We start from the raw sequence: 10491 nt of genomic DNA, 5'->3' as shown, positions 1-10491 counted from the left end.
GTCGGGGCAAATATTTCCCAGTGATTCTCTATGGGCCAGAATGGTTTCTCTAGGGGCAAATATTCCCCAGTGATTCTCTATGGGCCAGAATGGTTTCTCTAGGGGCAAATATTCCCCAGGGATTCTCTATGGGCCAGAATGGTTTTTCTATGGGCAAATATTCCCCAGTGATTCTCTATGGGCAACTATTCCCCAGTGATTCTCTATGGGCCAGAATGGTTTCTCTAGGGGCAACTATTCCCCAGTTATTCTCTATGGGCCAGAATGGTTTCTCTCGGGGCAAATATTTCCCAGTGATTCTCTATGGGCCAGAATGGTTTCTCTCGGGGCAAATATTCCCCAGTGATTCTCTATGGGCCAGAATGGCTTCTCTGTGGGCAACTATTCCCCAGTGATTCTCTATGGGCCAGAATGGTTTCTCTAGGGGCAAATATTCCCCAGTGATTCTCTATGGGCCAGAATGGTTTCTCTAGAGCCAACTATTCCCCAGGGATTCTCTATGGGCCAGAATGGCTTCTCTGTGGGCAAATGTTCCCCAGTGATTCTCTATGGGCCAGAATGGTTTCTCTAGGGGCAAATATTCCCCAGGGATTCTCTATGGGCCAGAATGGTTTCTCTATTGGCAAATGTTCCTCAGGGATTCTCTATGGGCCAGAATGGTTTCTCTATGGGCAACTATTCCCCAGTGATTCTCTATGGGCCAGAATGATTTCTCTAGGGGCAACTATTCCCCAGTGATTCTCTATGGGCCAGAATGGTTTCTCTAGGGGCAAATATTCCCCAGTGATTCTCTATGGGCCAGAATGGTTTCTCTAGGGGCAAATGTTCCCCAGTGATTCTCTATGGGCCAGAATGGTTTCTCTAGGGGCAAATATTCCCCAGTGATTCTCTATGGGCCAGAATGGTTTCTCTAGGGGCAAATGTTCCCCAGTGATTCTCTATGGGCCAGAATGGTTTCTCTAGGGGCATCTATTCCCCAGTGATTCTCTATGGGCCAGAATGGTTTCTCTAGGGGCATCTATTCCCCAGTGATTCTCTATGGGCCAGAATGGTTTCTCTAGGGGCAACTATTCCCCAGTTATTCTCTATGGGCCAGAATGGTTTCTCTCGGGGCAAATATTTCCCAGTGATTCTCTATGGGCCAGAATGGTTTCTCTTGGGGCAAATATTCCCCAGTGATTCTCTATGGGCCAGAATGGCTTCTCTGTGGGCAACTATTCCCCAGTGATTCTCTATGGGCCAGAATGTTTTCTCTAGGGGCAAATATTCCCCAGTGATTCTCTATGGGCCAGAATGGTTTCTCTAGGGGCAAATGTTCCCCAGTGATTCTCTATGGGCCAGAATGGTTTCTCTAGGGGCAACTATTCCCCAGTGATTCTCTATGGGCCAGAATGGTTTCTCTAGGGGCAAATATTCCCCAGTGATTCTCTATCGGCCAGAATGGTTTCTCTATGGGCAAAATATTCCCCAGTGATTCTCTATGGGCCAGAATGGTTTCTCTGTGGGCAAATATTCCCCAGGGATTCTCTATGGGCCAGAATGATTTCTCTATGGGCAACTATTCCCCAGTGATTCTCTATGGGCCAGAATGGTTTCTCTGTGGGCAACTATTCCCCAGTGATTCTCTATGGGCCAGAATGGTTTCTCTAGGGGCAAATATTCCCCAGGGATTCTCTATGGGCCAGAATGGTTTCTCTAGGGGCAAATATTCCCCAGTGATTCTCTATGGGCCAGAATGGTTTCTCTAGGGGCAACTATTCCCCAGTGATTCTCTATGGGCCAGAATGGTTTCTCTATGGGCAACTATTCCCCAGTGATTCTCTATGGGCCAGAATGGTTTCTCTTTGGGCAAGGAATTAATAATATCCTTATGGTCAATAATACTCATCTCCTTCTCCTGTCCCTCTCTCAGTCTCCCAGAAGTCAAGGTCAGCTATGTTGACGAGGACATCCCTGAGTCACTTGCATCACGGAGTTGTATCTCTTTAACGGTAAGGAAATATAGGCATCCCCCCCTTTTCCTCCCCTTTCCTGCCCAAATTCTGTCCAAATTCATTCTTCATTTATCTTCATAGGATAGCAGGGGAATAGACCTTTCAACTCATGGGTAACAAAAGGGAAAAACTGGGGGCGGACGCATCTCCCTTCTCCCCCTTTTTAGGGAACGGCTTTTAGGCTCAAGGCCAACCCAAGAGCATCCCTTTATGGCCCATGAACTCTCCTTCACTTCTCTCCTTCTTTTGTAGGATTCGGAGAGCGATGGCTGTCCTGCAGAGGCTGATCTTGGGCCCAGGTCTGACAGGTAAGGTCTTCTCCGTTTGGGTCCTGGATGGGGACTGAATGACCGGCGCATGAAGAAGTCTCCGCAAGCGGTCTTTCCACTTTGTTCCATGCTCTTTTCCTTTCTTTCTTTCCTTTGTTTTTTCTGTCTTTCCTTCCTTCCTTGTTGCTTTCCCTTTCCCTTCCATCCTTCTCCCTTCCCTTCCCTTCCTTCCTTCTTTCCCTCTTTCTTCCTACTGGGACTGAGAGGGTGATGATGATGATGATGATGATGATGGTGATGATGATGATATCCTATTCCTGTCTGTGTTTCAGTTTGGAGGGGATCCCTGAGATGCTTGAAGCAGAGAGCCTTCCCTCTTTGATGGTAATGTAATAAAGTCCTTTCCCCCTTTTCCTTCTTTATTGGAGGACTGTCCAAACTCATTCTTCTTTTTCCTTGATAGGAAAACGATGAAGAGATGGAAGCCGCAGGGAAAGGAAAAGATGGGGAGAAGGTGAATAACTCTTTGGGCTCATGGGGAACAAAAGGGCGAAACTGGGGGGGAGACTTTTAGGGTCAGGGCCACCCCAAGGCCACCCCCTTGTGTCCCATGGTCTCTCTTTCACTTCTCTTTATCTATAGGATTTGGGCAGCCATGATCCCTGTCCTGCAGAAGCAGAACCTAATCCTACACCCGCTTCAGACAGGTGAGTCCTTATGTCCCCGCAAGCGGCCTTTCCAGAACATCACCCTGGCCCCAGTTATTTCATGGTCTTTTTCCTTCCTTCCTTCCTTCCTTCCTTCCTTCCTTCCTTCCCTTCTATCATTCCCCATCCCCTCCTTCTTTCCTTCCTTCTTTCTTTGCTTCCTTTTTCTTACTTTCCTTGTTTCCTTCCTTCCTTTCCTTTCCCTTTCCTTCCCCTCCTTCCTCTTTTCCTTCCTTTTTTACCTTGCTCCTTCCTTTCATTCCTCCCTCCCTCTTTCCTTCCTTCTTTTCCCCTCCCTTTCTTTTCCACCTTTCATCCCTCTCTCCCTCATTCTTTTCCTTGAACCCTTCTCTCTCTCCCACCCTCCTTTCTTCCCTGCTTCCTTCTCTTTCTCTCACTTTCCCCTTCTCTCCTTCTTCCTTCCTTCCTGCTCTCTTTCTTTCTTTCCTTCCTTCCTTCTTACTGTGACTGAGGGATGATGATGATGATGATATGCTTTTCCTGTTCCTATTTCAGTTTGCCACAACCACAGGGGACCCATGCAGAGGAGACCATCCCTGAGACGCTTGGCCTAGAGAATATTTCCTCTTTGACAGTAATTAAAGAGTCCCCCCTTTCTCCCCCCTTTTCTGTCCAAATTCTGTCCAAATCTATTCTTCTTTCATCTTAATACGATGACCATGAAGTTAAGGAAGCCCCAATGGGGGCCGCAGGGAAAGGAAAAGATGGGGAGGAGGGGAGTCATAGAACCCAAGGGCCCTGATCCAGTCCAACCCCCTTCTTCTGCCATGCAGGAACTCTCTATCAAAGCAGGCCCATTGACAGACAGCTGGCCATGCAGCCTCTGTTTGAAGACCTCTAAGTAAAGAGACTTCACTACAATCTCTCAGGAAGGAGTGTGTTCCACTGTCAAACAGCCCTTACTACTCCTAATGTTGATCTGGAATCCCTTTTCCTGTACCTTGCCTCCCTTGCTGCATCGGGTCCTATTCTCTGGAGCAGCAGAACACAAGCTTGCTCCCTCTTCAGTAGGGCATCCCTTTAATATTTAAACAGGACTGTCATATCACCTCTTAACCTGCTCTTCTCCAGGCTAAACATCCCCAGCACCTTAAGTCTCTCCTCAGAGGGCTTCATGGTTTCCAGACCCTTTCCCTCCTTTGGACACATGGCTCCAATTCCTCAATGTCCTTCTTGAATTATTTTGCCCAGAACTGGACACAGGGCTATTCCAGGTGGAGCTTGACCGAAGCAGAATAGAGTGGCACTATTACTTCTCTTGAGACTATAGTTCTATTGATGCAGCCTAAAATCACATTGGCCTTTTTAGCTGCTGCATCGCACTGTAGACTCACATTCAACTTGTGGTCTAATCTAGAACTCCTAGATGCCTTTCACAGGTATAAGTCTCCTTAAGCCAGGTGTCTCCCATCCTATTTAAATATTGGAAGGGATATCATGTTGAGAAGGGAGCAAGCTTGTTTTCTGCTGCTCCAGAGACTACAGTGGATGCAAACTACAGGAAAGGAGATTCCACCTCAACATTAGGAGGACCATCCTGACAGTAAGAGCTGTTTGACAGTGGAACAGACTCCATCAATGGAGATTTGGGTGGCGTCTCCTTCCTTGGAGGTCTTTAAGCAGAGGCTGGATGGCCATCTGTCAATGGAGATGCTTTGATTATGAGTTCCTGCATGGCAGAAGAATGGGGTTGGACTGGGTCAGGGCCCTTCTTGGGGTCTATTCCAACTCTATGAGTCTATGATTCTATATTTGTGCATTTCATTGTTCCGCCCTAAAGAACTCTGAAGAACTCATAGGTAACAAAAGGGCCACCCCAAGAAGACCCCCTTGTACCCCATGTTCTCCCTCTCACTTCTCTCCCCCTCTGTTTGTTTCTAGGATCCAAGCGCCGGTCCTTGTCCCATAGAGGCTGATCCTGGGCCCAGGGCAGACAGGTAAGGTCTTCTGTCCAAAGGGCCGAAAGACCAGCGGTGCATTTATCTCATGGCCTTTTCCTGCTCCGTTTCAGGGTCCCAGAACCTCAGGAGAAAAGCTCTGATGAACAGCTCGTTGGTCAGGAGTTTCATGGGCATCATAGTGGCACTATCCTGGTAAGGAAGGAAGGAGACCCTTAAAGAAACATTGGCTTATCTCTCTTCTTCCCACTCCTTTCCTCTTTGGTCTTCTGCCTACATTTCTGTCTCACCTGCTCTTCTTCCGCTCATCTCTTTCTTCTCCTTCCCCTTCGTTCTCCTTCCCTAATTCCTTCTGCCCATCATTCACCTCCTCAGTCAATAGCCCTTATCAGATGAGTCTGGAACTGGGGGTCTTCAGCACTGGGCGGTTCGAATTCACGTTATTTCGCACAATACCATCATACCTGGGAGCCCCTCCGAATTGGCATGATTCAAATTGGCCAATATGCATTCGCGCAAAGTGCATTCAGTGCAGAATGTTTTGTCACACCGGTGCTCAACATGAGGATTGGCCGATTCGTATCGGCCCCCTCGCACATGCTCAGTGGTGCCCTGCATGGGTTGCGACCTTAAACGCTTCCGGGGTGAAAGGGGAGGTCACGTCATGACAGCCCAGTAAACAGCTGGAGAGCCAGCTCATGCACATTAACAATCGCGATACAACGTGCCCTCTCTACATTCCTCTCTGTTTCCTCTCTACATTCCTGCTTGGTTTTAACGTTACCATGACCTTCCCTTGCAACAAATTAGCAATGCCCGGTTGTACGTGTGTGTGTGTGAGTGTGTGAATATGTATTCTGGGGGGGGGGGGGGGAGGACCAGTTCCAGCGGCTGTCAAAGAGGCTGGATGGCCATCTAAGTAAATGGGGATGCTTTTTTCCTCCTCCTCCTCCCGGCTTGGGAGCCAGCATAAGCTGCATCCCAAGAAGGGAACAGGCGCGGGGCCGCTAGAATCGCGGCGATCGCCGCTGTTCCAGCGGCCCCCGCGCCTCTTCCCTTCTTGGGATGCAGCCTATGCTGGCTCCCAAGCCGGGAGGAGGAGGAGGAGGCTGCCAGAACCACGATTCCAGCGGCCCCCCGCGCCTCTTCCCTTCTTGGGATGCAGCTTATGCTGGCTCCCAAGCCGGGAGGAGGAGGAGGAGGCCGCTGGAACCGCCCCCCCCCCGCTTCCCTGGAACCGGCAAGAGGAAAGACCCACCGGAAGTTAAAATTGGAATCTGGGGGTCTTGCGATGGAATTCAGGATTGGGTAGTCACACCAGAGCCATTCGCACTGAGATCGAACAGAGCCCCAATCCAGGATATTGCCAATCCCCTTATCAGCGCACTGGCCAACACGCTCCAAAAAGAGGAGCCAGTACGCATTCAGTTCGGCATCTCGCGCATTCACGTGAGTTCGGATTGGGCCATTCGAATGCTGGTATGATGGTATTGTGCGAAATAACGTGAATTCGAACCGCCCAGTGCTGAAGACCCCCAGTTCCAGACTCATCTGATAAGGGCTTTTCTAAACCCTACTCTTACCTTTATATCCTCCTTGAAAGCTCTTTCCTACTTCCTCTGGCCTTCTTCTCACATCCTCCAGACCCTTTTCATACTTACTCAGATCCGTCTCCCTTTTTACCTTTTCTGCGTTCTCACATACTTTCTCTCCTTCCCTATCAATCTCTCTCCTTTCGTTCTGTGTGTTTCTCTCTCAAGATCCCTTCTCTCTCCTTCATTTCTCTCCCTTCCACCCTCCTGGTCCCTTCATCTCCTTCTCTTCCTCTTTCCTTTCCCCTCTTCTCTATACTAGAATATATTCATCCCATCTTCTATCCTGTTTGACATGCCCTTCATTCCTCTTTCCTAGAGTTCCCTTCTTCATGTTTCCCTTCTTCATCATTAGTCCATTATTATTATTATCATTATTACTATTATTACATCTGTCCAGTTTTCCTCCCAATCCTGGACTGCCTCCTTCCAATCTTCTTGGCAAGAGCTTCTAGGTTTTCCATCTCATACATCTCTCAAAGTTTTATCTGCCAATCCTTTATTTGAAGATTTGTATATTCCTTCATTGGGATTTTTAAAAAACACTTCTTTATTACAAGTCAGCCATGTTTTGGAAGTTAGGCTCCTCTCCTTAAAAACGCCGCATGGCTGGACTCCCGCTTTGGGGCTTTCGGAAACAGTTTGCTTTGACACTTGCTCCAGGTCCTCTGCAGTGGCTTCCTAATATAATGGTCTGGGAATTCTTGATGCAGCTTGTCTTTCTGAGACCAAAGGTAAGCGTGGAAACCGAAATGAGCATTAAAACCTTTGAGAGACAATAGGTTCCCCCTCTTTTTAGAGTTATCCAACCCAAAACCCACATTAGAGAGCAGGCCTGATAGGAAGGCAGGACATGTTCCCAAGGCTTGTCACATCCAACGGGAGTCACCTCCTTTCCCCTGCTGCTGTCTTTTTCTCTCCTGACAGACAGAGGCGGACATACATCAGATGTGCCAGACCTACCTCACTTGCTCCAGAGAATTGAAGAGGTTGCTTGCAAAAGCCGTTGCATCCAACTATTTGGACTTGTTTCTGCAGCATTTCCTGAACTCAAAAGAAACGTAGGCAGCTTCCCCCTCCCAGGAGCCCCCCATTTCCCTCCCGGGGTCTGAGGGGTCTGGCAGGGATGCCATTGGCTCTCCTTCCCTTTCTCTAGGGCCTGCGATGAGTTCACCTGTACTGTCTTCTCTTCACCCGAGTGCAACCTAGACATCTGCATGAAAACCTTCTTTCTCAAACTGAACGAATACCAGATTCATTACAGCAAAGAACTGCCTTTGGCCAAGGTAAGGGTCTGACCCTCGCAGGGCTCATCCGCAAGGTAGGAAACCCAAGGTAGTTTCCCATCTGCAGGTGACCCTCCTACAGAAAACCTGCTTCTCTCCTCAGGTGAAGGCGCTCAGAGGGATCAGGGCCATTGTAACGGAGCACAGCACCATCCAGGGCCTGAAGGACTGGCTGGAGGCCCACTTTGTGACCCTGTCCAATGTCTTGATCAGACAGTTCCAATTCAAGGAGCACGGGACCATCGACAAGGCCAAAACGGGCCTGATCCCAGGGTCCGTTGGCTGCAAGGCAGGGCTGGGGCAGGAGTGGCCAGTGGGCTGGATGCAGGGATACAGACCAGCCCTGAACCAACCCTCTTTTCTGTCCCCTCTCTCACTCTCTCTCTCCTGCAGGGAAGTAATTGATATCTTGACCGTCCTGCTCCAGAGGCTGGACCTGGTGAGCAGCATGACGTTCACGCTCCACTCCATATAAATGCGGTGAGTCTGGGTTCTTTCCCTCTCTCTCTCTCTCTCTCTCTCTGGGGAATGGCTTTCCCTTAAAATGGGAAGACTCACGAATAAAAGGCATCTCTCCTTCCCCCCGCAGGACTGAACAGACGTCGCTTCCACCTGCGGCGTGCCTCCGCCCAAAAGGACCTCCATCCCCAGCCTCCGGCCGAGGCCTGAGAAGTCCCAGAAGACAGGGGGACTCCCTGCTGCTCTGGGTGAAGACAAGGATGCCATCATGCGGCCTTTCCACGCTGCCGCCACTCGGACGTTGGGTGCGGACATTTCCCCATTTGGGGCGCGACAATCCCAGTTCCCCCCAGGGTTAAAATGTCCCATCCATGTCGAGCCACCGGTCCCAGGTTCCAGTGGCGGTGAGCGCTAGCAGCCAAAGCCCCATCTGGATGGAGCTCTGGGGCTTCAACTCCCAGAGTCCAGCTGGGTTCTTTGAGCGCTGGCTGGCATCAAATTCCCACTCTGCCGAGGAAGCCAGAGGGAGGAAGGAAGAGAGGACTACATCTCCCAGCAGCCTCTGCCCACCATCCCCTTCCTGACACTGCTGGTCAGTCGTATGGGCTCCCCGAAACACCTTGCTTCCTCCCATTGCTCCCCTTTCCTTCCCCTCTCTCCTCCCCCTCTTTCCTTTTCTTCTTTCCTTTCCCTCTTTCCTTCCCCTTTCCCCCCTCCCTTTCCTTTCCTTCATTCCTCCCCTTCCTTTCCTTTCCCTCTTCCCCTTCATCTCCTTCCTCCCCTGGCTCTCCTTCATCCTCTTTCCTGTCTTTCCTCCTCTTCTTTCTCCTCTTTCTCTTTCCTCCCTAATACTTCCTTCCTTCCTTCCTTTTTCTTTCCTTTTTCCTTTCCTTCCCTCCTTTCTTCTTTCTTCCCTCCCTCCTTCCTTCCTTCTCTTTCTTTCCCTTCCAGCTTTCTTTCTCCTTTCTTCCTTCTTCATTTCCTCCTTTTTTTTCTTTCCATCTTTCTTTCTTTCCCTCCTTCCTTTCCTTCCTTCCTTCTTTCTTTCTCCTCCCTCTCTCCCTCTTCCTTCCTCCCCTCATTCGTTCTTTCCTTTTTACTTCCTGCCTTCACTCCTTCCTTGCTTTCCTCCATCCCTTCTTTCCTTCCTCCTTCACTCTTCCTCTCTTCCTTTTTACCGCCTTCCCTCCTTTCCTTCCTCTCTTCCTTCCTTCCTTCCTTCCTTCCTTCCTTCCTTCCTTCCTTCCTTCTCTCCCTTCCCTTCTTTCTTTCAAATCATTCCTTCCCTCCATACTTCCTTTCTATTTCCTTCCTTCCTCCCTTTCTACCACCTTCCTTCCTTCCTTCCTTCCTTCCTTCCTTCCTTCCTTCCTCTCTTCCTTGCCTCCTTCTTTCTTTTAATCACCCCTTCCCTCCTTCCTATCCCTTCGTTTCTTCCTTCCCTTCCCTTCTTTCTTCCCGCTTTCTTTCTTTCTTTCCTTCCTTCCTTCCTTCCTTCCTTCCTTCCTTCCTTCCTCCCCTTCTCTTCCCTTCCTCCCTTCCTTTCTATTGCCTTCCTTCCTTCCCTCCCTCCTTCTTCCCTTTTTGTCTTCCTTGCTTCCTTCATTCTTTCCATCATTCCTTCCCTCTTTCTTCTCTTCCTTCCTCCCTTCTCTCTTTCCATCCTCCCTCCCTTCTTTTCCTTTCTGCTTTCCTCCCTTCTCTCTTCCCATCCTCCTTCCCTTCCTCCCTTTCTACTGCCTTCCTTCCTTCCTTCCTTCCTTTCCTTCTTTCTTTCCATCATTCCTTCCTTCTTACCTACTTTCCTTACCCTTCTTCCTTCCTTCCTTCCCACTTCCCATCCTCCCTCCCTCCCTTTCTTTCTAGCAACTTCCTTTCTTCTTTCCTTCCTCCCTTCCTCCCACCCTTCTTTCTTTCCTTCCTTCCTTTCCTTGCTTCTCTCTTCCCTCCCTCCCCCCTTCTTTCTTTTCTTTCTTCCTTCCTTTCTACCCTTCTTTCTTTCCATCATTCCTTCCCTCTTTCCTTCCTTCCTTCCTTCCTTCCTTCCTTCCTTCCTTCCTTCCTCCCTTCCTTCTTCCATCTTTCCTCCCTCCCTTCTTTTCTACCACCTTCCTTCCTTCCTTCCTCCCTCCCTTCTTTGCTACCTTCCTTCCTTTCCTTGCTTCCCTCCCTCCCTCCTTCCTTGCTTCCTTACTTCTCTCCCTCCTTCCTTCTTCTTCTCCCCTTCCTTCCCTCCCTCTTTCCCTGCTTCCTTCCTTCCTTTCT

The 10491-nt window shown here is 49.5% G+C and overlaps 1 protein-coding gene across 1 annotated transcript; it reads left to right on the top strand.

Moving 5' to 3' along the window:
- The first annotated feature begins 2614 nt into the window (after nucleotides 1–2614).
- On the top strand, nucleotides 2615–8242 carry LOC149311940 (uncharacterized). Its single transcript, XM_089526616.1, has 10 exons — nucleotides 2615–2647; nucleotides 2727–2777; nucleotides 2906–2970; nucleotides 3487–3565; nucleotides 4873–4928; nucleotides 5003–5084; nucleotides 7409–7542; nucleotides 7638–7767; nucleotides 7871–8040; nucleotides 8161–8242. The coding sequence occupies exons 1-10, from the start codon at nucleotides 2615–2617 to the stop codon at nucleotides 8240–8242; spliced, it is 882 nt and encodes a 293-aa protein (XP_089382742.1).
- Nucleotides 8243–10491: the final 2249 nt, after the last annotated feature.

Source organism: Sceloporus occidentalis, unplaced genomic scaffold, assembly GCF_023333645.1.
Source record: "Sceloporus occidentalis isolate IW3139 unplaced genomic scaffold, rSceOcc1.0.p SCAF_5, whole genome shotgun sequence".
NCBI classification, from domain to species: domain Eukaryota; kingdom Metazoa; phylum Chordata; class Lepidosauria; order Squamata; family Phrynosomatidae; genus Sceloporus; species Sceloporus occidentalis.
The sequence above is the reverse complement of the archived record's forward strand: the minus strand, read 5'-3'. Positions and strand labels throughout refer to the sequence as shown.